The sequence below is a fragment of the Colossoma macropomum genome, unplaced genomic scaffold (assembly GCF_904425465.1).
Source record: "Colossoma macropomum unplaced genomic scaffold, Colossoma_macropomum, whole genome shotgun sequence".
In the NCBI taxonomy this organism is placed as follows: domain Eukaryota; kingdom Metazoa; phylum Chordata; class Actinopteri; order Characiformes; family Serrasalmidae; genus Colossoma; species Colossoma macropomum.
The window spans coordinates 13,209,233-13,235,966 of record NW_023494793.1 but is presented as its reverse complement, the minus strand read 5'-3'; the positions used below and the strand labels follow the sequence as shown (position 1 = coordinate 13,235,966).

General features: G+C 38.8%; 1 protein-coding gene across 1 annotated transcript in view; it reads left to right on the top strand.

The window, feature by feature from the left end:
- cabin1 (calcineurin binding protein 1) overlaps nt 1–22,730 on the top strand; it is a 119,286-nt gene extending 96,556 nt beyond the window's left edge. Inside the window, exons 37-41 of the mRNA XM_036578548.1 lie at nt 1,579–1,650; nt 13,159–13,462; nt 17,547–17,702; nt 17,807–17,997; nt 19,055–22,730. Of these exons, the coding sequence (XP_036434441.1) occupies nt 1,579–1,650; nt 13,159–13,462; nt 17,547–17,702; nt 17,807–17,997; nt 19,055–19,198 (867 nt within the window). The 3' untranslated portion in view covers nt 19,199–22,730. The remainder of the gene's footprint in view (nt 1–1,578; nt 1,651–13,158; nt 13,463–17,546; nt 17,703–17,806; nt 17,998–19,054) is intronic.
- Nucleotides 22,731–26,734: the final 4,004 nt, after the last annotated feature.

Below are 26,734 nucleotides of genomic sequence, written 5' to 3'. Positions count from 1 at the left end.
GAGATTTTTTTTTATTTTTAATGTCTTTGTTTATTCTTTTGTGCCCCATTAGACAAGTTGTCTTGTCTGATGAGTTTTTCGGCTTCACAGTCAGCCATATTAGTCTGAGCTCAAAGAATATGTTTCATATTGTATCCAGTGCTCGGCCTGCAGCTGGGCCTGATGTGTAAAGATGTTCAGTCTGTATTTCTTAATGAAATGATTGCAGTCCATCATTAGAGTAAGTGTCCTCTCACCTGCTCTCATGAGCCTTCATCAGCTGATTGCTGAGAGCCTGTTTTTAGGCACAAGGTATCACACTGGCCATCCTCCTCTATATGGAAATAAGATAAACGAGCAACAACTATGTAGCAATATGAGACAATGTCAGCTCTACAAAGGACATAAGGAAACTTGCTATGTAGCATGTACTGCTGTTAAAAGTTTCAAAACCACTCACTTAGCCTATACAGTCCATATATGGAAACTGAGCCGCCCAATGTGAATTAATCATGGTAGTGATGTCACAACCATTGACGTGATACAGAGTGTCCTTAGTGCGGACAGTCTGCAGTAGAGTGTCGTAGTGGAAAATGAGGGAAGATGATTGAATGTTGTGCTGTTCATGGTTATCAGGAAGCAGAAGCAGAAGCATTTCTTTTACCTTCTAAAGGATCTGAAAGGAACAGCTGAAGTTTATTTTTTCCAAAACACCTGAGGATTTCAGTCTGAAATTAAAAAAGGGAGTTACAAAAAGAATAAGACATTTTTTTAAGATAAAAAGTCATTCAGAGTGGTTTGATGTGGAATGTGTTGTTCTACAGAAATTTGCCAAGTCAGAATTGCTCACAGGTGTTCATAGGAACCAGACGTCTGAAGCATTTATTGTCTCTTAAAGCTGCCTCACACATGAAATGATTACCAATATGTTGCTTAATGTCTACAACATTGTTTTACCATGATTTTGGGTGTTTTTTTTTAACAGAGAGGTACATGCAGGCACTGTGAAGCAAAATAGTCCCCAAAGAAAATGTGTATTTACATATTTATATCTGTTTACCATTAGCAGAACACATGAAAACATGTAGGTTCACTCAGTGTTATGGATAGTAAAATAAAATGGCTATATTTGCATTGTAGACATCAATGGTTTGAATTATGCAGATTGTTTAAAATATCTGTGGAATTCCCCTTCCCCAATTTACTTTCTGTTTTACTGTAATTGACTGTGTCTCAGTCCAGAGTGCTTTTTTAAATGGGATCAGAGATCATTTACATGTATCATATATGTAAATAACCTAATCGGCCTGTTTAAGATATAAAGAAAGTTTGGAAAATGGTCATATAAAACAGAATAACAACTCTTTTTGGTACATAAACCCACACAAATGTTGTAAGTAGACTGAAGTGTTGTTTTTATTTGTTTTTTGTGTTTTTTTTTTTTATTTGAAGTCTACGATATTGGCCCTGGTGTGGCCCAAGTGTTGTGTATACAGCGCTTACATTTTGAGTTCTCTGCTGGAAGCAAGTTTTGTGTTGCGCTTTTGTTTTGAAACTACAGGCCTGAGCTCTGACTTGCTGTGCTGTTTCTCTCTGCAGGTGGACGAGGATGTGGCTTTGGATCAAGCGGTGAAGTTCTGTCAGATTCAGATGGCATCAGCACAAAGACAGGTAACACACACACCCGCACACAGAGGCACATTCAAATGAGCGAGGAAATAACACTCTATAGATGTTTTTTCCCCTCTGCAATGCAAATCCTTCACTCAGACATTCTTTTACGGTCACATTGAGCCTCTTGTTCAGTCTGAATGTCCTCAGTGTGCTTCTATTTAGCCAAACTTCTCTGGAACACTTTTTTCTATCACTTATTAGGAGTGATGTAAGAGTGTATGGATGCATCGTGATGCCTCATTCTGCAGGTGGTAGGCTTGAGCCAGTAGCTTTGCAAATCGCTGATAGATTCAATCCATCATGGTTCAAGTTGAACAGTTTAAATGTCTTAAAATGAGCCACCCACACCTTTAAGATGCACGAAAGTAAGGAAGATTGTCTCATAATTTCTTTTAGCATGTTTTCTCATAAGAACATTCTGTAGCAGCACAAGGCTGCACTTACTTACTTATTTGCTTGCTTACTTATGCATGCAAGCATGCATGGATGCATGCATGTCGTGATCTGGCTTATTAAACTGATAAAGCCGTGCGCAGCCTTCCATGCGCAGACTGATGTTGTGGTTAATAACAAATAACAAAAAAGACAAAGCCTGCCATTGTTACTAGTGATCTAATAATAATAATAATAATAATAATAATAATAACAGACTACAAGAATAGTAAAGGAAAGCTGCCATAACAGGTGCCTGAAAGGCTGACTTCAAAGTAATCTTAAGTCATTTTATTGTTTTAACATGAAGCAATTTAAAGACTGTAAATGTGTAATTTAATAAATGATTTGTTAAAAAGCAAAAATCATATCGAGAACTACAAAACCGTACACAAACGAATTTAGCTTACACGTTTCAAGCATATTTCATTTTTCAGATTTAAGCAGGCTTCTGTGTGGTGTTAGCACATAGCCTGCTGTGCTGACATGTCGTTGGACGAAGGAGGTGCAGAAAGGAGGAGCCTCTCAGTCTGTGTGAAACAGTTTTTCATAGTTATTGTTAATGTTTAGTTGTCATGAAATCTTTTCATGTGGTGTCAAAGAAAACCGAATGTGATTTTAACACAAAACTCTCACGTGAAGAGAAGATGAAGAGGAAGACGGAGTTTTCTATGAGGAAGTACTCCAGAAAAGAGTAGAAAACGTTAAAACTTGATTTTGTTACTGTTTTGTTTACACTCACTGTCTGTCTTGCTGTCCTAAGCAAACGCAGTGTGTCATTAGCATCGTCGTTAGCTTGGGAATTAACAGGCAACAGTCCAATTCACTGTATAATATCAAACTCTTTTCTATGATGTTTTTACTCGTTTTAAAGTTCTGAGTTTAAAGTAGTATACAAAGTGTTAGTTTCATTTAAGCTACACAGAAAGTGAGCAAATGCTTCTTCGAGTGCCTCCATAATTAAGAAGCTCCTTTCACATAGAGTGTGATACCATTTCACTGACCTGTCAGTTTACACAGGATTTCTATGGCTCGTTTAAGAAGGTAAAAGGCGCTGGAATCTTTACTGATGCATAAAGAAAATCACACCAGTAAAAGGTTCCTTTACCCCACCTCCCTGTGTAAAACTAATCCCATACAAATAGGGAACAAGTTGTCTTTTTTTTTCCTTTGGTCTCACTTAATTTGGATAGTCCACTATAATCCCCTGTGGATTATCTACAGATGTTCAAATGGTGAACAAACTATCTCTTGAAACTCAGTTGATTCTGAGCAGTGGTGGGGTTAGGGTTAGGATGTATACCAGGGTGAGGGTTGGGTTTAGGTTTTGGTTAAAGTTAGGGTTAGGATTAGAGGCAGGTTTAGAGTTAAAGAAAATTCTGGTCAGTTTAGTAGATATTTAGTTGAATGTAAGTTAAGAGTAAATTAAGTATCTTCAAAGCATCTAAAGTGGACTATCCAAATAAAGTGTTATCTTTTGTTTTAGCTGGTGTGACCCAGGCTGCAGACACTGGGTAACGGCCTGTTCTGCTAAAAAATAAAGAAGTTCAACACGGACTGTTGCAGCTGCTGGGTCTGTTCGAGGCCCCGTTACTTGCCTTTTGTCTTGACGTGTGTTTGTTTTTTCTGTAAAATTGGATCTCTTGATGAAATGCTGGATGAGCAGGTATGTACCAACTTTTGAAAAGGAGTATTTTTTTAAACTTTCTATCACTGCTTGCTTCAGTACTTTTAGCCAGAGAGAGGGAGAGAGAGAGAGAGAGATAGAGAGAGAGAGAGAGAGATTTATCCCACAGGCTATCTGTCCCTCAGGCTTTATTCCAGTAGAAGAGAGGTGGACTGAATGCTGTATGCTCCTTCTTTCTCCTCATTGCTCTCCTTTCAATTTCAGCCTCTACTTCTGTCTGTATTGTTCTCCTTTTTGTTTATTCTTTCACCCACTGCCTCTCTGTCTGTGTCTCTCTGCTCTCTCTCTCTCTTGTGTCTTTGTATGTTTTCTCTTTGGATTAGTGGTTCATAAGCATGTGGCAGCCTGTCAGCACAGCTACTGGAGCCACCTCTCTCTCTCTCTCTCTCTCTCTCTCTCTCTCTCTCTCTCTCTCTCTCTCTCGTCTCTCTCGTCTCTCTCCCTCAATTTCACATCTTCTCTCACTCTTTCTTGTTCTCTTTTTCTCTTATTTCTTTCTCTCATTCTTTCGCTTTCCTCTTTTTCATCTTCTCTCTCTCTTGCTCTCATTCACTTTCTCTAACTCATTTCCCTTCTTTTCTCTCTCTCTACCTTTCTCTCTCCCTCTCTTTCTGTCTTCTTTCTCTTTTCTTAATTTTTTTCTCTTTCTTACACTCTTTTATTTTCTGTCTCCGTCACTCTGTCTACCTCCCTCTCTCTCTCTCTTTCTTACTGTCACACACCACACATTTCACTCACTCACTCACTCACTTGTCTCTCTCTCTTTCTGAGTCCCTCTCTTTCTCTCTGTCCTTTTCTCTCTCTAGCTTCACTTCTGCCCTCACTCTTTCCTTTTTCTTTTTTCTCTCTTCCTTTATTTCTCTTTCCCTCTTTCTTGTTCTCTTTTTGTTATATTTCTCTCATTCTCTACTTTCATCCCTTTTCTCTTGCTCTCATTCATTTTCTCTCACTCTCTTTCCGTTTCTTTTCTCTTTCTCTGCCTTTCTCTCCCCCTCTCTTTCTGTTGTCTTTCTTTCCTCATTTTTATGTCCTCTCTTTCTCGCTTTCTTGCACTCGTTCATTTTCTTGGTCTCCCTCACTATCTGTCTGGCTTTCTTTCTCTCTTTCCTGCCCTTTTCTCTCACTCTCTTTTTCTCCCTCTTCTCTCTCTCTTTTCCTACCCCCCGTCTCTCTCACCCTCCCTCTTCTTTTTCTCCTCTTGTGCTTATTCTCTTTCACAGTCTCTCTTTCTTTCTATTCTCTGTTTTGCAGCCATGAATCAGATCTTTCCAACATGAGTGTATGATATGATAAATATGCCAGGAATATAAATATTTAAATACTTTCCTCAGCCTGAATAATGTATATAAATATGTATGGATTATAAGGCATACTTTGTTTACCATATACAGAGATTTTGTGTGTGTGGATGGATGGATGGATGGATCGAGTACATAGATATATTGTCATGGTATGTGTAGTGTTGAGTTTGTTGCTATGACAGTGATAAAGCCACAGGAATGCAGTTGTAATTCTTTCTTATGGATGTAACTTTACTGACAGTTGATGAAGAGCATTGTGTTTGTTCTGACAGTGCTGCAGTGCTCCAGTGCTTCAGCGCTTCCACAGAATCTCTTATTTACTCGATTCAGCGGCAGACGACCGTGTGTGTGTGTGTTTATGCAACAGGTGCTTTGCCTTTCTTCTCTGCCTCCTTTTGAGTGTGTGAAGAAGAAAGTCGAACAGGAAGTGCGGCTGCCGGTGGGAAGCGTGGGTTTGGGGCGGTTTGACTGAAAGAGAGAGTGAGTGGGTGCAGGCTCATCACAAATGTTTCTCTGTGTCAGTGCGGAATGCACAATTTACCATGGAAGGGTTTTTTTGTTGTTTTCGTGTCACTTTATTGTTGTCAGTGTCAGTATTGGGCCTGTGCTGATATTAAAGGACCCTGCTGATGTAGTAAAACAGATGCTGATAGATGTTAACTCGATGTTACACTATTTCAGAATACTGAACGTGGTTATTACAGCTGTACAGTAGGGGAGTACAAATACATCGATTCAGTGTGATACAGAGTGAAGGTGGCAGTTCAGCTGCATCAATTTTAAAGTGTTTCAATTAAATGAAATCGATTATGATAATATTCAGCTGATTATATGCTCATTTTATTTGGCCAAAATAAAATTCACAGGCTATTTTGGGTTTTTGTAATTGTATACTTGTTATTTTCACACATCTGCAATTCACCTTTAGCTTGCATTTGGTTTTACTAATCTGGTTTAACACTGTGGTAATGTATTTTGCTGTTATTCTCATTGTGAGATGTGAACTTTCAGCTATATAGCTGTAGGTCTGCATGTTCATGGACGTATATGCAAAAGTTGTATGCAAAAGTTAAGGCGCCCCGGTCAAACGGCATGTTTTGTTGATTTCTTTTATCTTCAAAAAAAAAACAAAAAAAAGTCAATACATCCTCTACAGAGAACACATGCCTGCACATTTTGTGTGTGTGTGTGTGCATATATATATATATATATATATATATATCGCTGAGGTCGGAAGAAAACCTTCTATCTCCTTTTTTGACCTTTTTCAGTTTTTTGAGATAATTTGAAAATGCCTGTTAATCTTTGCATTGTCTGTAAATTTCCTGAAGAATGGTCCAAAAGAAATGACCCAAAATGACTTGGAAAAAATTCTGGTTCCATTGACTTGCATTAAAAATAAAGTAGGTTTTTTCCTTCTCCTGTAAACTTACTATTTTAGAGATACGAGGTTTTCTTCTGACTGTATAATACACACACATATGTGTATGTGTGTGTATTATATAATATATAATATAAATATATAAAGTAATATATTGATATATAGATATATGTATTTAGAAGGATTTGGTAAAATGCTGCACTGATTGTGTTTTTGCACTGTTAGTTGCATTAACTTCTTTGAAAGCACTTTCCTCCTTAATTTTTCCATTTCTGTGATCCCATACTTGCGATGGTATTGAAGAATTTTGTAATATTTAGAATATTCAAAAAACCCACCAATATCTCATAACTCCTTTCAGTTCCACTGCCCCTTTCCACCAAAACAGAGGCAATGATATGTAACCCACTCCAACTTTGCTTTAAGCCCCAGTTTTAACATCAGAGGCAATATAATTAAAACTCACGTCTCTTCCTCTCCCATAAACATAATCATTGCGTCTGTTGACGTACAGCGGCCAGCCCCTTTAAGCCTTTTTAAATCCTCATCTCCATAATTGCTGGGGGCCTATTGAGTCTCCCGCGATCCGTCCTCTTTCTCGCTTTCTATTAGTCAGTAGTTTTCTCTCTCTTTGTTGCTGTGATGAATGCAAGCAGGCCCACAGGACTTCTGTCTTCCTCAGGTACGCTGTGTTTCCAGATGGGCCGGCCAGTTGAAGGGGGGGGGAGGTAGTCTGTGGAGCGGGGGAGGCTTTGTTTGTCTGTGTGTTTGTTGAACCAAAAGTGTTCACATTTGAGTCAGCGAGTGCTTTCAAGAAAAATAAGAAAGGGGAGAACGGAGAGGGAATGGAGGGAGTGAGGTATGGGGGACTCTAGACAAGAATATTTGAAGATTTAATAGAAAGAAAATGTACCGAGCATTTGCCCCTGAGGAACCCCTGTACCCAAGAAGCCTGTTTTGTCTCTCTCTGTTTGTCTCTCTGTCTCTCTCTTTTTCATTTTGTCCTACCCTCTTCTAAATGGTTATTGACCTGCTTGTACCCCTCTTCAACAATTTCATTGCGCATTTGCAGACAGTAATTTAACTATGGGTTATCAGTTAAGAGTATATTGGATTCTGCTTCATGTTGTGGGTTTATATTGGCTCCTCTTTTTTTGTCCCTCCAGTCTTTCTTTACATGCGAAATTTAATTCAATCATATCTCAGAATCAGATCAGAATCAGAATCTCAATCTTTTTCACCAAGTACAAGAGGTACAAGGAATTTGCTTTGGGGAATAAATGATATATTGCATAATTTTCAATAAAATGAAAAAATAACACACCAAATTACATTATAAATGTACAAAGGATAGAAAAACAATCAGCAATGGGTGTTACGTTTTTACCTAGTAGATATTGCAGATGTCTATACAAAAAATAATGTATTGAAACTATATATTACAAGATATAATCTATTTAAAGTACTGTGCAAAAGGCAGGAACCCCTATTTATTTAATTTTAAGTTATAATTGCAATCGGGTTAGTCATTTTTCCACATCAGCAGGGAAAAAACAAAACGACCCAGAAATGACCCAAAATGACTTGGAAAAAATTCTGGTTCCATTGACTTGCATTAAAAATAAAGTAGGTTTTTTCCTTCTCCTGTAAACTTACTATTTTAGAGATACGAGGTTTTCTTCTGACTGTATAATACACACACATATGTGTATGTGTGTGTGTATTATATAATATATAATATAAATATATAAAGTAATATATTGATATATAGATATATATTTAGAAGGATTTGGTAAAATGCTGCACTGATTGTGTTTTTGCACTGTTAGTTGCATTAACTTCTTTGAAAGCACTTTCCTCCTTAATTTTTCCATTTCTGTGATCCCATACTTGCGAAGAATTTTGTAATATTTAGAATATTCAAAAAACCCACCAATATCTCACACAGAACCCTTAACAACTTTATGTAACAATTTTTAATTGTTGTACTTCATGTAATGTTCATTTTCGTAGGGTCATTTGGTTTTTTGAACAGGGCATATATCATGTACACTTGCATTGTAAGTGTCAGGAATATGTATAAATATTCACAAGCACAGATGAGTATATCCATCACAGTTCAGGCTCTAATGTGGATGTAAATATAAACATGAAAACACAGATGCGAAAATTTCTACTCTTCATATGTTTCAGCACTTTCTACCTTTTGTGTCTCCATAGTAACAGGCCTGCACTGTTGGTGAACTCACAGCATAACATAACACTGGGCTACATCTAACTCAACACATCTAAATTTTATGATCACTGCTTTGAATGCTAAGCTTCTCCTTTAGGTAGACCTGTCTTAAGTAACTGTCTGCTTTTATGACTGTCCTATAAAGCAGATTCTGTGTCAGGAACTGTTATGTGGGACTCCCATAGCCCTCTAGTGGCTGCAAATGAGCACAGCTGTTGTGTAACTGGTGTCCTTCAGATAGCCTGTGGCTTTCAGTGCCCACATGCATGCTCTAATTTGTGTTGACTCCTTCCATAGGGAAGGTTTCGTAATATGTCATAAGGCTGCATATGGACAGAGTGCTAATATTGAGATTGTATTGCTACATGGTGCATTTACGAAATACCTTACAGTACATTAAAAATGCCCTAGTTAGTCCATAATGGTACATGGTAAAATATTGGCCTGCACTATTTTGTCCAAACTAATTTGATTAATAATTAGTCGATTGTTAATCTGAAAATATTTAAGTGTATATATATTGACCATTCTAACCTAATTAGTTCCAGCTGCGGTCCCGCGGTAAAAAAACACATGTAAAAGAAACAGATGTAAATAATGGAAGAATTCAGATCTATTTATATCCAAGGCATTGACTGAGATGGTTTTGTGTATATTTAGCTTATTACTATCATTTATAGGGTACTTGCTATTGGGAGGTGTCTGTACCAAACCCTAACCCCTAAATTTCAACCTGTGAAAATAACACTTTTTAAGATCTTTTTAATTTTTAAAGTGAAGTTGAAAGATTTAGATTTATTAGAAGTTTAATAAAAAAAAACACTTCATACAAACAATGTTTTTTTCATGTTTTCCTGTCACTCAAACACAGTTTTAGTCGATAGGTGGAGTCTTATTTTAGCCACACCCCTGCATTTTGGAGCAGGAAGTGAGACTGCATCCCTGTCCCTCATGGCCACATGGGGAGCAGTTAGATCCCATTGTTTTGAAGTAAATGTGTCCCAAAATCTGAAAATCAGTGTTAAATAATAGAAATTGCCACTACCAAAACACTCTTTTCTGCAGTAAACATTTTTGTGTTTTTATAAGAACATTATGATATTATGTGTGTACGACTGTTCAAAGCTGTGTTTGCTAGTTATGTACTGTCTAACGTTTTAGAGTTACGCTCAGAATTAACTCAAATTGTAGCTTCTGATACATTTGGCAGTTTGGGTAGTGTTGTGATTGTTTTGGTAGTGACAAAATGGACTGTTTAATAAAATAAACATATTTAAGGTAACACTTCTTTCTGCTACCTAGCATTTACATTATGTTCATTAATATAACACCAAGTTACCATTACAATTAATTGTCATGACAAAGGTCACAATGTCTGCTAACTAATGAGTGATATAAGCAGCCATGGCATAAAACATCATGACATGTCATGAGAATTACTGATAACGGTAACATGACGTTGTTGTTATATCACTGAACAAAATCTATCACGAGCAAAAACTTGTTCTCTAGTTGCCTGCATACTTGCTAATAGCGCTAAAATTGTAGCTTCCGTTAGCTAACGTTAACTTGGTGATCTCAAAGTGAAGGTTATAAAATGGTGATGAACACATTGGAATATTATTCCGGTTTGCGTTCTGCTTATTGGTACTAGTCCTGCGGCCTGGTCCTTAGCGATTGTATCCTCACCTGGAACAATAAGAAATAGCAGAATTTTTCTGCTTTGTTTAATTGTTAGACTTATAATGATAGTGTTGGGAGGGCTTGGGAGCAGCATTCAATACTGTATAGGTAAGTGGGCTCAGTCAGCCAGTCAGTGATTCAGTGATGGACGTTAACTCTCATAAGCTCGTAGCAGAAACATTGATTTGTTAGAGGTTAATATGCACATTGATGTCTTCTGTGATATCATTATTTCACAGGCCAGTATCGCAGTAATGATATATTGTGCAGCCTTATTATGTATATCAATAAAGAAGAAGCCTATACGAGTTGTTTCTGTTATCCAGTATAATAGATTTGCTGATCGGATTTAAACAAGCAACAAGTGTTTAAGCTCTTTGCTTGCACTTATTCGCTCCTTCGCCCTTTTAACGTTATTCTCTTGTCTTCCCTGAAATGATGAGCGTGCAGCTCGGAACCGCACGCTTTCGTTCTATGGTCAGTGAGCGAGACTTGGACTGTAGGGAGGAAAAAAAAAGTGCGTGGTCGTTTGATCAGCTATTGGCTGTGTTCGGCCAGGTTGCCTTGGCAACGGCCGATCCTGTTGTTGTGGGGTTTGTTTGTGGAGCTCTGAGTGTGTCCCTGAGTGGTCCTCTAAAGACACACAGCACACACACACACACACACACACACTTTCTCTCTCTCTCTCTCCTCACACACACCCTCTCTCAGAGCCTTGCTGATTTGTTCGCTCAGTGCGTTTGTTGATTGTGAGAATGAGGGTGACAGTGTTTCGCTAAGGCGTCGTATACAGCACAGGACAAAGGCGGGTCATACAGGTAGGCCTCCCATCGTGAGCTGATTGGTCAGTTTAAGTCAAAAGTTTAAGCTGAACTTGTGCTGGCTGCTTTGATGGTGTTTTCAGTTGTGATGTCTGCATTCAGAAGTTGTTGACTTGGGCAGGCTTTGGGAATAAGAAGATAGCCGCTTGCTTCTTGTTGATGGTTTTTGGTGGTTTAGAGAGAAACTTAACTTTTTGGTGGATATTCTGTCAGACTTCAGTTCAGGTGTGATCTGCTCTCAAAGTGCTGTTATTTTTTTAGGTTATATTGTGCTAATTAAAGAAATAATTTGGATTGGTCAGTGGTTGTGCTATCTGTCGAATTAACACAATTGTCCCACACGCCATTCGATCATCTGAGACATTTTTCGTGTCTGCTTCTTTAGTTTTGTGCTGGAATTATGAGACTAATGTAGCTAAATCCTCACTTACCTGTAAAAACCACATTGAAATTTTACAGTAGACTTATCATAAATAGTTTATCTTAAACTTGCTTTCTGACACTTTTATTTCTGGGATGTCCCGTTCCCGTTTTTTTTGACCACCTGATGCGATCTGCGTAGCATAACGTTGAATATTGTCCAGTTTTGTCCTAGGCAGTTGTCCAGTTGTCCAGAATATTGTCCAGTATTGTCCTAGGCAGTTGATTAATACTGCAGTGTTAGTTATAATGTGCCATTTAGGACGGATATGTTCTGTTTCATATACTTTTAAATTGGCGTTTGATAGTTTAAAATTGGCTTGTAATCAAATTTTGATTGACCTGTCTGATTATTTGTCTTTAATATCCCGCAACGGCGTCACTTCATTTTTTTATATATGTATAGTGGTATACACTTTGAACTGATATCTTTTAATTGTTTTTTTCCTAACTACTTCTGTACAATAACCATTTTGTAGTATTGTGAATACAAATAGGCCGACTCCAGTTTTGAGCATGGTGTTTCTGTTGATGGCGCAGTGGTTTTGCAGTCGCAAGTGAAAAACATGGCCGGAGTGTCTTTTGTATGTTCTCCAGGTGACATGCTGCTTTGTGACGTTAAGTTGACTGGAAGCCTAACAAGCACATGCTCGCATTTCTTGTGCCAGTGTTTAGACAAAACATACAGCAAGTTTTTTCCACTGTAACATATTTCCACACTGCAGACAGGTCTTTGTTAACTTCTGAAGCCTCACCTTACTTGTGCAAGTTGTGGATGACATCTGTGTCACGTTTATGACATTGGTGTAAGTGGCTGGATCAGGCTTTATATACCTGATCAATAAAAATATTCATTGATATCTGAGTTCAGGTGTGAATGTGCAGTACTCGAATCTAACAGCAAGAGGCAGCAGTGTTTAGCCTTCTGAAAAACAAAAGAAGAAACATTCAACCAATCATAGCGCTGGGTTCATTCCCCAGAGATGACAAATGCGCAGTGTCAATCATTTTAAGAGACTGCAAATCGACCGCAACACAAAATGGGTTTTATCCCTATTGATCCAAGGAAGGATTGTTTCCACACGCGTGTGTTTAACGCACGAGTTTCCTAGTCACGCAAGGTTGCCAGATAATGCGGTTTTGCCAAAAATTCCGCTTAGTCTGAGCAGATGGAAATTACACTGTTACGGTTTGAAAATAATGAGTCGTCTTATGAATGTATATCAGTCCTAGTTTTAAATAGGTGGCAACCTGTTACGTTTCTGAGGGGTTATGTTTCTATCATTGGTGTGGCGCCATAAAGGGTGCAACCTCAGCACCTTTAGTTAGGGGAACACATTGTTGTGTTTGAAAAATGGACAAAAGTGCATTATATGGTTAAAAACAGTAGTAGCTGCCATCGGAATTGTGTCTGTCCCTTTATCCAGGTCAGCCAAAGATCTCTTTGTTTTTCCTTTATAACTGTGTTCATTGTATGTTTACATCCATTTAATTGTATGCCACATGAAATGGCATTATCGGTTGTTTCTCTTTTTCTTTTCCAGAATTCCAGTGATGCCCCCACCACCCCAAAGTTCAGCAAAGAGCAGCGAGACATCTTCTTCCCTGCTTCCTTCTCCACTCCATGCCTGCATGCACACACACACCCCCTACCCTCCCAGGAACACGAGACCAAACTAAACAAGACTGCACGTCCACTTCACACACACTCTCATACACACTCGCACCCACATACGCCCAGCACGCCCACGCAGCTCTACTGCCAGCCCCCAGGCCAGCAGGACCAATCACAGTCCAGGACGACGCATAGTCATCCAATAGTAGGCATGGCCTTCCTGCCCCACACAGGTAAGGCACCAAAACACACCTCAGTTCAGAATCAGTTTTGTTATGCTTTCAAAGGTTTTTACTGTCTTAGCTGTCTGTGATCTCCTTGTGTGCTCGTTCTGGGTTGTTTCATAGAACAGGAATTTTCAGTTAGCCAGATAACTTAAGCCCAGAGCTGAAATTTACAGTCGCCCTCCCAACCACAAGTGTATTCGGTAAACCATAACATGTTTGGTGTCTGACGTTTGCTTCTTTAGTTTTGCACTGGACCTAAAGGATAATGTAGCTAACGTAAAGGAAGCTTAAACACCACCAATTAGCATTTTGCAAACTGCGTACCTAAATCATCACACAGTTGCCTGGAACCAGAGATGTTCCCAAGTCAGTTCATGCCAAGTCCAAGTTGAGTCTCACGTCTCTGAGGTTCATGTCTAAGTGAAGTCTCGACTCTCTGGGGCCTAAGCTGAGTCTCGAGTCTTTAGTAGAGAATTTTAGTTTAGTAATTGGCTGCAAGCATTAGTGGTTTCCTATGATAAAAAGCTTGAAGCCGTTTGAAGCCGCATCAAGCCCAAGCCCGCTGCGACCTGGGCATTTACTGCATTAAGGTGAGCGGTCCTAACTTAATCAGTTTTTGTTATCAGGCTGAGAATTCACAAATTGTTTTCGAGTCATTTCGAGTCCAAGTCAAGTCACAGGTCCCTAAACATGAGATTCGAGTCACTCACTCAAGTCCCCAACTCTGCCTCAGACTGTGCTGAGTTGTTAAATAATTTCAAATAAATGTGGTTATGTAGAAGCAGCTGGCTTGAAGCCTGAATTCTGCCTGTGCGTTTGTCTATTCTGTGTCAGGAACCACATTAGCAAGTTTGTAGTTGTTAGCTATGTTAGCCTCGTAGTTCCAGTGCAAGAAAAAAAAAACAATTTTGGGCACCAAACTTGTCTTGGCTGACCGACTACATTTGGAGTAAATGGGAAAATTGTGCACAATTGGCCAAACCCTTGTTTTAAATTACCCACCTTACTAAGAAATCCTGCTTTGTGAAATATCCCACTGACTTGTAAAGCTTATATCATGTTGTGTCATTAGCCTCTTTAGCCTGCAGTAAATGATCTCGTCTTAGTTCAGCTGGAAGGACAATTTGGGTTGATTTGATTGATTTTCTGAGGTAATCACCGAGAGACCAGTAGAGGGCAGACCAGTGCACTGATGTAATTGCTGCCAAATTCATGAAGCTGATTAGTCTTTCATTAGTGCTAATGCTGTTTGTTACTGTTTATTAGCTGCATTCATTGTCCTTTTATTCTTTTCCTACAAAATCACAGTAGATCAATGTTTCATGACCTTGTTTTGTGCTGGAGGGAATGTCCCACATTAACATCTCTACTTGTCTTACTGAAGTTTTCTCTATGTCTCTAATTATGGACTTTTCCATGTGCACATGCAAATTGTGAAAAGGTGTGCGTGTGTGTGTGTGAGGTTGAGTAGAGTTTCTCCCTGTCAGGCCAGTGAGTTCTGAGTTCCACACTCAGTTGCTAGGGAAACAGAGATGGAGAGATGGAGTAGAATATTGCATTAGTTGTGTGTGTGAGTATCCGTGATATACACTGCATACTGAGTGTGTGTGTGTGTGTGTGTGAGTGTGTGTGTGTGTGAGTGTGTGAGTGTGTGAGTGTGTGTGTGTGTGTGTGTGTGTGTTTCGAAAAGCATCTGGAGACACGAACAGCAAATTTCTACATCACCACAAAACTATTACTTTATGAATCCCCCTTATGAAACATATTAGGTTCATAATTATTATCATTATATTTTAGTCAGGGTTAATCTTGCCAACAACATTACTGGTTGAAATGCTTGTTGACAGTTTTTTTGTTTTTGTCGTTGTTGTTTTTTTAAACTACAATACTGCCCGTAATATCAAAGACATCTATTCAATTTCCAGTCATTAACGATCATTAAGAGAAAGTTTGAATTTTTTTTCTGAGGAGTTAATATAAAAAAATAAAAACAGGAGGTTCAAAACCAGAGATTAAAAAGTTAAAGAGAAAATGGGACAAAACATGTAAAACTGTGTAGACCACCAAAACTGTCCCCATCAGATAAACATGACTTAACAGTTCTTTCATTTTTGAGAGTGAGCTCCACTCTGTCCATCCTTCCTCTGTGGAAGTGGGCAAAACTCTGGAAATGGATAAAAAAAAGAAGCTGCTAGTGTTCTCGGAACATTGGCCTGACCACTCCAGAGTCCAGACCTCAACATCACTGAATGTGTTTGGGGAAAATGCAACTCCAGGGCTGAAAATATCCCTCCAGATTTCTTTGAAAAACTGAAAGCGAGACTCCTGAAAAGAATGAAAGCTGTAATAACGGCAAAATGTGGACACTAAATACTGAGGATCTGATATTATATTTAGTTGTTGAGACTTCTGTGTAATTTTCTGTGAAATATATTTTCAGCTTTTTTCCCCCGACACTGAAAAATGAATAACTTGTACTCAGTGGACATTTTGACTGGAAATTAAAGTGATCGGGTGGTCTCTGACCGTATTTTATGTCGGTAATAATAATTCACTGAATAGCTTTTCTGTAAAAATGAACTTTAACACATGCATCAGCATACCTTGACAGGTGTGGTCTCTTTTAACCTCCTAAAAGTCTGGCATGTGCACCCCCAACCCCCCCCCACACACTGCATTTGCTCGCTTTCATAACTACCTAACTTGCATACATTACTAAAAGTTTGAAATCACCATCTTCATTAATATCAAGCCAGTGTTGTAAATAGTAAATGGGTTTCTATTTTTAGGAAGCTGGGAAAATGTAGTAATTTTCTGTGCTGAACAGAGCTGTAGATGATTCTGTAATAGGTAAGAACATTTGTAGCTGCTCCAGTCAATAATTATTTATAGTAATTTTGTGATGAGAAATACTATAAAGATAATTCATTATTTAACAACTACTTGGTTGCCATGTCAAAACTTCTCATTGTTCTCACAATAATTGTGAATAAACCATCGTACCTGTGATTAAACCACTGTGTGGCCACTTGCGGCCTTTTGTGGCTTATTGCTTGTATCAAACAGCAACAACAAACATTATGATAAAATACGCACATTTTCAACACCATGTTCTTCCACCACGTAGTTCATTTAGATTATGCTGTTGCCAAACAACTATGGACAGCTAAAGAACAAACAGAACTTTGTCATCAATCTTCGTAAACTGACGTTATTTTATAAAGCTTTTCATTTTTGTTATGTAAAAAATGAAAGTATCAAAACATACTAATGCTAATTTTCATTAGCATATCAGTTCAGCTTCGTGTATCGTGTTAGCATCAAGCCAACAGTGCCACATGTTCATTTTCCCACACTCAGTTCAATACCACTTAAGGCAGATATACAAAAAACATGGACACTTGAAGCATGTAAGACATTAAAGGAACGTATTCTTTACTTTTATTGCTGCAGTTCTACAGTGAATCTTTCAGTAAATACTTCATATCAGAGCCTAACACTGAATATTAATGGAGGAGCGGTTTAGCCTGTCGGCTGTCTTTTAGCCTGGTTAGCCTGTCTGTTAGCCAAGTTGTCAGTTCTTCAGTTTAAGCAGAACTGGGTTCTGTTGGTGGTCCATGTAAGCTGTGCAACTGTCCTTTTACAGCAGTGTTTTTTTAGGGAGTTGGTGCATTAATACAAAATTCTGTCAGGGGTCTTCAGTGTGTGTGAATTGAGTATTTTACAGTGGCTTCAAGCTCGACTCAGTCAATCAGATTTTAGGAGTGCTATCCGCCCACCTGTCCTTATTTTTATCGCAAATGGCTTGCTTTTTTATTTTATTTATGAATGTTATTATTATTATCATTATTGTTCTAATGGTAATGGCAAAGAAATATTTATGGAAACAGCACCCTTTTTTATCGTTCGTCTTTCCACCTCATCTTCACCAGTGTGTGTGTCTAGAGGGTCCCACAAGCACATAGTACAGTCCCTGTAATAAAGTGCTGTATTAGGCATTAGTATTGGCCACCTAGTGGTCACATTACAGTATAGCAACAGTGGGAATCTGTGTGTTGACACTGATGACTGTGTGTGTTTGTGTTTTTAGAGGACAGAGAAGCCCCCGCTCCTGAGGGTCTGGTGTACAGACAGCAGGAGTCTCACTTGTGTCAGCAGATGAAGATGGCCACAGTCTCACAGAGTCACGACACTCAGGAGTGGAGCAGCCACGAGACCGCCACCTGCTCCACACATTCCGGCACAGGTAACCCCTCGTTTGTTTGTATAACTTTGTCTGGCCTCTAAACATTGATCTGTAAGCCTTGAGCTGTAGCTGTAGATCTGTAAAACTGTTGTTTTGTGTCTCAGCAGAGATTGTTGACCAGTCGAAACAGGGAGACTCCAGCCGGATCCGCTCCAGAATCCCCCCCAACATGCCTAAACTGCTCATCCCCTCCACCGCCACAAAATTCCCCCCAGAGATAACCGTCACACCCCCAACCCCCACACTGCTCTCACCCAAAGGCAGCATCTCAGAGGAAACCAAACAGAAGCTCAAAGTAAGTCAGAAACAGCAGCTGTTCCAAGGTTTGGAATCATTTTCATTAATATAAAACCAATTGCAGACACGGTACTATGCAAAAATCAGAGATCATCATGTATTTATTTAATTTTCAGATTGAAATTTCAAAATGGCCAGTAAATACCAGTTATTCATTTTTAGTATCTGGATTTGGTTGCATTTTCTGCTTCTCACGGTCCAAATAGTCCCAAACACATTCAATGATGTTGAGGTCTGGAACACCAGCACTTTCTTTGTATGATTTGCACATTTTCTTCTTTACTTTTTTTTTTGCTTTTTCTTTAATGTTTCCTTTTTCTCAGTATGGCTTTCTTGACAGCTACACGTCCTTTCAGACCCATAGAGTTGATTTTAGTTCTCTCATAGTGCAAGGATAGATTTTTTCAGATCTGAAGCAAGAGTGGAGCTTCATTTTCTCCTCCTCCTCAAAGATGAAAGCTTTAGGTGCTGTTTATGTGATCGTCACAGTTTTGCTGGTCTACCAGGTTTTTATATATATATATATATATATATATATATATATATATATATATATATATATATGACATTTTGAATCATATAAAACATATGAAATTTTATCTGCCCAGAATGGTGAACAGAGCTGTAAATGTTTCTGTAATGGTTGACAAAGCTGTAGGGCATCAGTAGTAATGTTTTAATAAAATGAATATCCAAAAGTCCTCCTATTTCAAAACCTCAAGGCAGAAAATTTGACCAAAAACTAATGTAAATGGATAATTACTGTATATTTTTTCTTTTAATTTAACTTCTTATTTCCCCCCCTAAAACTATTGCACAAAATATCTAAGAACTTCTACGGTTTTAAAAACACTTCGTAGTTGTCAGTAATTCACACTTTGTAAATTATTTTTGACAGAAAAAACAAAAATGTTAATATTGCAAGTGATTCTCTATTTTGTACAATGCACAATGTTGACTATGTGTTGGGTTTTTATTGAAAATATCATACAAAGTAATGCTGATCCTGCTTTACTGCTGTTTGAGTAATAACCTCTTTTGTTTTTTCCTCCCAGAATGTAATTCTGGCGTCTCAGTCGGCGGCTAACGTTAAGAAGGACACCCTGACCCAGCCGGCGCTGGAGGTGCAAGAGACGTCCAGCCAGGAGTCCTCACTGGACAGTGAGTCTGACGAGGAGGATGATTACATGGACATTTGAACTGGGAAATTTAACCTCTAGCCTCCAGGGGGCACCAAAGAGCCCTGGACAGTCCATTAAAGCACCAGGAGGCAAACATCTTTCTTTCGCTCTTTCTCTCTCTCTCTCTCTCCTTGCTATACCTTTCTCTTGTTGATTTGCTCATTCTTTTGTCTCGAAGCAATGGAATGTTCCCGGTTCCGCTGCGGTGTTTGTGCACTTGGTCTCTTCGTCCTGCAGCAGTATGCACGTAATTCAGCAAAAGGGCTTTTCTCCCCAAACTTGGCTCGAACTCCAGCTAGCCATGGACTGTGGTTTTGATTTTGCTTTTTGTCGTGGATCAGCGATGCTGCAAAAGTGCCATTTTTTTTACTCCACCAGTCTCAGCAAAACTGCAGCTAAACAACAATCTGTGGCAGAAACAGCAGCTTCTAAACGCCACTACAAGTGACTTTCTTTTAAAAGTCCACAGAGGCTTTTATACCAGGGACCTATGCAGACAGTCTGTTTAATGCAAAGAGTTCTTAAACACAGCCAGAGGGGCATTAGATCAACAGCATTAGTAGTTTTTCCCCAGCGTTTGATAGAAACTTTAATTTTGCTGCGGTCAAAGTAAATGAAATTCGAGTTTACATCACAAGCAAGGTGCTTAAACTCAGACCCGTGCTGCAGTGACGTATCAACCAAAAGCAGATATTTTTCTTCTCTGAAGCTGTCAGCATGCAAGCACAGACGTTTTCAAGAATTGTGCATATGTGAGTTTTTCACGTGGTTGTGTGCGTGTTAAGGGTGGATATTGTGCTATCCACGGTGAAGCCCCTTGCTGTAAGCATGGCTGCCTTTTGCTTGTGTGACTGTCTGTGCTTTAGCAATCAACCTCTCCAAGACTTTGTCCGGTCCAACCTACTAACGACGGCATGAGTTTACAGTTTTCAATAGTGTTGACAGATTTTTTTAAACCACTTTCTAAACTGTTTGCCTCAAAAGTTTTGGTTACTTTTGGATAATGACTGGGTGTACATTGTGTTTGGAGGACAAAGTAAATGGCTTCTAAGCCATATTTAGACCTCCAGGTTTCATAATGTTGGAACTTTTTGGGAACACTTCAGCAAAGTTCAAAACAATTGACCATTCCTGGCTCCGCCCACAAATGCATATATGTTTAGTAAGGTTGGACAAGCTTTACAGAACGTCGGCAGAAAGGCTTTTCAGCCTAATGAGAAATTGTAGTTGGAGATGGCATATCTGCACTGATGGGTATCGGTATTGGGGCGATATCAATGCTGGATCGGATGTCAGAGATCCAACAGGACAACGCCACTAGCGTGAAAGACCTTCCTGTAGGACAGTGGAGTGTTCCAGTAGTTTGAGCGTGGTGGCCTGCTTTTAGATGCGTAGATCTTAAGTGAAGCGCTTGGTTAAAAACAGCTCATTTTAGAGCTTAGTAGAATATATCGAATCAGTATTGGAAAAGCCCTGTGATGGACTGGCTTCCTGTCCAGTGAGCGCTGGGATAGGCTCCAGCAACCCCTCATGACCCTGGAGGAAAAACAACCTAGAAGATGTATGGATGATACTGGGAAAGTACCATGTTGTTACAGCTAGTCAGAACCAGTTAGTGTGCAAACAACGCCAGAATTCACCACCATGCTGTGTTAGCTTGGTTACATTTAAAATAAATGTGAATTGAGTAACACACTCAATTTGCATGTTTTGGACACGTTGTCCACTACACTTTCTAATTAGGTTGAACAGGCTTTTGCTAATGTTCTGTAAAGCTTGCCTGACTTTACAGCCGTTGCTACAGAAGAACAGGATTGTGGGTGCGGTGTGAACAGGTCAACCACTGGAATTCTGTTCAGAGAATTTTCTACTGACTCTGCTTTTCTTTGTATTGGAGTTTTGTTCTATCGTAGTCCGTAATGTTTTCTTTTGTACTCGTTACTTGTATTATTACCTTTTGCAGGTTGTTAGGGATCGTAGCTGAGAGAGAGAGAGAGAGAGAGAGAGAGAGAGGGTTGTAAGCATGCAGGCTCGTAGTCCTGCCACCAGCATTGTGAAGAAGTGTGGGTTGACTTTTGTCTGTTTGTATATATCGCACTTAAAACCGAAGAGCTCCACCAGTTTTGTTATATGATCAGGTTTGTTGTGTCTGGCATCATTCTAACATGAAATGGCTTTTTCACAATCTTTCGTCCTTCAGACCGTAAGGAAACGGAGGTAAAAAGATTTATTTCTGATGATGAAAGAAGTTTAGAGTGCCATGAAGCTGAGACTGGAAAAACTGATGCATTGAATTGACTTGATTCAAATGTAAACATTGCTTCCCGCTTGAATTAAAGTATATGACAGTAACAGATCAGTAATGCTCTGTATTACACATTACGTCCCTTCTTGCTGAAAGTAAGTGATTACTAAAAATCGTATCGTCATAGTCATATCAAAATTTATTTACACTGTTTAAAAAAAAATACCAGCTGCTCTTTAGAAGGTGTGAACATTTCATGATAAATGGACCAATAGAAATGATCCACAGTTATTTCTGGTCCATTGCGTCAACATACATTATGTGTCCATATCTGAAATGTTACTTTTCCTTTGGTCCAGATGTTCTCTGAGCTTGCTTGAGCACAATGAGCACAATAACTGTCAATCAAATCAATCTAAATAAGTAAATAAATCAAGTCTTATCTCTTAATTTATCATATTATTCCAACTGTTGATGTAACTGATTGGCTTCCTAGTGTTATACGTACCAGAGATTATAAATCCAGGACCGGAAACTGGATTCAACTGATTTGAAGACCTCTGTTGCCACTTGAAGTGCCAAGGTTTCATTTCAGCAGTGTCAATTTCTATTAATGTGTTGTAATCATCTGAATCAAGCCAATTCAGTGAATTAACTTTTTCAGTGTAGCATGATCCTGGACACAACTGTGGCGTTGATCGCTGGTGCGGTAACCTGGCCGTAGATGCATTGAGTGCATGTCTGAGGAAGAACTGATTATATTTTTGGAGAAATTAATATGACACACTATGTGTTGTGCTGAAATAAGCTTGTGCTTTGCCTTCCCCACAGATCACTTGTGGAGATCATGTTGACCTCCTTTCCAAGCAGCTGAATGTTGTTTCTTTTTTTCTACGTAACGTTTTGTACGAGTAGATGGATGAATAGCCTCCAGTATTTTTCTTGATCACTGATTTCCGAAGATGATTTTTTTTGCAGAATAAGGAGAAAGCTTGTGTTGACTGACTGAAAAAAAAGGAAATGCAATGGACATTAGACACATGCGCCTGACCAAACTACCTGTAAACAGATAAAGATGTTTGTATTTTTCTCTGGATTTTTTTGTATGGCTCTGCTGTGCTTGTACTGAGAATGTAACGTGGTGGAGGAATGACCGAGGTTGTGGGCACTATTCTCAGCCTCTGTGGAGACGGGCCTTTTACTGTGCTCAGACTTGTTCTAACAGAGGGTTGATATTTTCTCTTACTTTCTGACTTGCTGCATTAAAAAATGTCACAAAACCAAAAATAACACTTGATAACACTTTTTTACCCTGGTTTCTGTGTTTTTCTTTTTTCCTTTAGGTCACTGGTTAGATGTATCCTACACTTAAGCTTTAGAGGTTCTTTATCTCAAATGTCAGGCACTAGAAGTAAGTTCTCTGGGAGGAGGGTCTACCAGAACTGATAGTACCAGGACACAATTTCTACGGAACAAAATGCTTCAGTCACCTGCTAAAAACGGCATGATATGGGCTTGTAGCAATTGTTAATATTTGTAAAAATATGTTATAATCATTTTAAAAGAATTGAGATTTTCCTTTAAAACTGCCATCAAATTTTTCAGTTTTCCCCATTTCCCAAAAATGATTGCTCAACCAAGACAGACGACCACTTTTCCACTGGAGCTACAAGGCTAATGCAGCTAACAACTAATGGAATGGCACTGAAATAAAAGGTCATTCCATGCCTCAAAGCGTATTTGGCCACAGGTTGTTTATTCATGATGGAAAAAAAGCAGGAGCACGCTCTGTACTCCTTTCATTTTTGTTGTATAAGATGCACCTGGCCATCAAGATTGAGACGTTTGGCATCCATAGTTTCCAAAAAATATCCAAATCTGATCTATTTTTATAGCCAAGGTTGGAAAACTGAACTCTTGATGGAACGTTCCGCTACTGTTTCTGATGAATTTTCTGATGCTGCTCCATTAAAATCAATGGAATATCTAGTTTATTGTGTAATCACAGTCTTCTGGAAGCTTATACTCAACAATTGGCATCAAAGCGTAATCTCAACTAGACTATTTTGTGATCTCAAATCGACCACAAGAACTATTTATTCAAAGGCCCAGGATGTTCTCACTGTATCAGCAATAATAATAGGACAGTATTAATATTGAGTAATTATTCTCACAAAAGCACAGTGGAAAAACAAGACATTGTAAATATACAACATGAACAAACAGCAGAAAGAGAATTTCCACACACTCTTGATACCTTGAAATATCATTCAGTTTACAGAGGTCATCGATCTCTCAGCATCTCTCATTCACAGTTTTCTCACAGTGTTTGACCAGAATGTCTTAACTTTCAGTGTAAGTTAATCTGACCTAATTGTAAGTCATGTTGGACCATTTCTATTAGTTCACTCATCATGAAATTGTTTTTCAAATTATGGAAAATAAAAAAAAAAATAGATAAAAGGTTTCATTCATACCGTAGTGATACGGTTGTCCTTGTTTTGGCCTTATTTATTATCCTCGCTGTTGAACATTCTAACAGAGCAGATTCTCAGATGAGAGCGGCATGAGCAGAGGGTTCTAACCCCAGTTTTAAAATGGTCTTGCCTGCTGTGAAAACAGCCAATAAAATCCATGAATCCTTCTGCAAAAAAATATAATAGAAAGATTATCTCAAACATAACACCGAAATAAATCAAAAATGGGGCGTCCCCAAAATATAGGCGTACAAATACCAACTACTGTCCTGTTACGTAAATGAAAGGGCAATGATCCTGGCTAACTTTGCAGTTATACAATGAACTGAGTGTAGCATATGCTCTTATTTATGGACTTGCAGCTCGCAAATAGACTTGCTCATGTGTTTCTGTATGTCATACTGTTACAGTGGTGTCCTAAGGTTTGAACACGTGGTCAAATTACAGGTTTTCTAAGTGAAAGTAAGTTAACACATCCTCTACTGAGAACAAACCTAAACACGTCATTTTTCTGCACATTTTAGTACACAAGAATTTAACATATTGGAAAAAAAACGAAATATAAAATATGCCATAACTTCTGCACAGGCCACATTTTCCAATATGTTAAGTTGAGCAAATAAACATATATAATTTTTACTTTTGCAGAGAAGAAATCCCCTTGGAATTATAAGGTTCTATCTGAAATTTTTGTCACAATTCAGTTATTCACATTTTCTTACTCTGTGACAAGAATTAACATCGTGTGAGGTGGTTTTTTTTTTCAGTGCATTTTTGGTCTCTATCTAGAAAACAAAAAGGTTCTCTCTCCAAGCTCAAACTCTAACTTAGTTCTGTAAGGTTCTGCGAGCCAGTCAGCACTTCAAATGCACAGAGGAGGACCAATCAAGTTCTGCTTCCTTGTAATGTCACTGCACTGCTCAGTGACTGCAGTAAAGTTTATAAAACTTTACGAAACGTTGCTGAAACTCTGCCTGTTTTCTTGTAGTTCTGTAAAAAGTCTTATTGTCTTAAAGTTCCTAAATGTTAAGCCTTATAGGTAATTAAACAGTAAACGTTCGATTTGATGGTCTTAATTACAACATAAACACTAATTTTATTCATTCATCCATCTTTTCTTTTTCTTCTTTCTCCCAAAATAAGACATTTTGGTGCTTTAGTGTCACATTTCTAATATTAAAACCTCACACTGCCTTTATACTGACCGGCTACACTTACTTGCTGGGACAGTTGATTAGCTGGTTTCTGTCTAAAGGAAACTTAAACTAATGGTTCCTACCGAAAACTGACCTCTGCACTGGACAAAAAAAAATCTAGCACTGACCTTTATACTTAATCTATCAATCAATGCTTTTTTGAATAAGAAAAAGATTATTTGTCCTAAAACAAGAAATAGATGGCATTAAAAAATAAATAAATAATAAAATGTCATAAAAATGTCATAGAAAGCATTAAATTGAACTTTCTGATACATGTAGAAACTCTGTTACAACACATTTTATGTTTTAAAAGAAATTGAGTGTAAAGTGTGTACAATTTGCTTATTTTCATGTTTTGCCTGATACAACCTCATAACTCCAAGCAGAAAGTGAGTTCTTAGAAGGTTCTGTCTGTATTTGACCTGTTCCAAAAAAAATAATTTACAAACTTACAAACTATGATTTTGATGTTGTACATTTAGAATACATTTAGGCTGTCTTTCATATTCATGTACGAAGGAGACGCGTTCCACATATCAGTTTTGCTGTTCGGAATGCGAAATCTTTGATGGTCAATATCTCAAAACAGCTCAGAACCCAGACAGAACCTTATAATTCCAAGGGGACCAAGTGTGTACAACTCTATAAACATGGGCGAAAGTGCATCACTGTAGTAGCCATCTTGAAGTGCAAAACAGAAGAACTTTGGACAGCAAACATCCTTGTAAAGCAACTACTTTTCCGGGGGTGCCAAACTGTTCCTTTCAAATCGCTGAGAACCGTTTATGTGAAGAAAGAACAACTGCATATAAAATGATACAGTAAGAATGAGGTTTTGTGATCTTTCTCCTACTTGGCGTGTGTTGTTTGGCTGTTGTCCTTTTGCTTCCAGACCACCCCGTCTCTGTTAGCCAGGCTGTGTCAAAGGGAAGGGCCGGCCAAGCGTGAAGGCCTCAAACCTGAGGCAGGACATTAGGGCCCATTAGCAGCTCCCAGAGGTTTCTTATGAAGTGCTGCCAATTTGTCATTCACTCCCTTTGGCAGGCATGCTACACTCTCAGGTTTGTTTTCTTACAAACAAGGCCAAATGTGCCACTCATCTTCTGCAAAGGAGGATGGGAGACGCTGGCTTTCTGTCCTTTTCTCTTTGGTTGAAATGCTAAGTCTTACATTTACATACCCTGATTATTTCATGTTGTTCCTTGAATGCCTGGTAACTGCCAAGGATGGGGCAGTTCCATGTCTAAGGCCTTAGTTGATCCTAAAACACCAAGCAAACCTTCTTGCTCATGCCCATTTTGTCCATAGATGCTAATTTTACTCCAAGGCCACATTTTTCCAACAAACCACACGTACCCAGACAAGCTTAGTATATTCCCCTTGATTGCTCGTACCTGAGCCCTGAAAGTGGCCAATTAGAGCATCAAAAGGGAGCGTTGCATGGCTAATGCCAGTGAAAGGTGTGAGATTTCTCGTCGGGCCTTGGCGGGGGGGTCCTTTATGGCGGCCCACAGCCGTCTGATCCCTGCCCAGAAGTGCCTGTGTATTGGCAGCTGTTAAGCTATTGAGCGCCAATGGTGTCCATGCAAGGCACAGCAAATGGCAAAGCTGGCTGACGCCTCCAGCCTCAAAG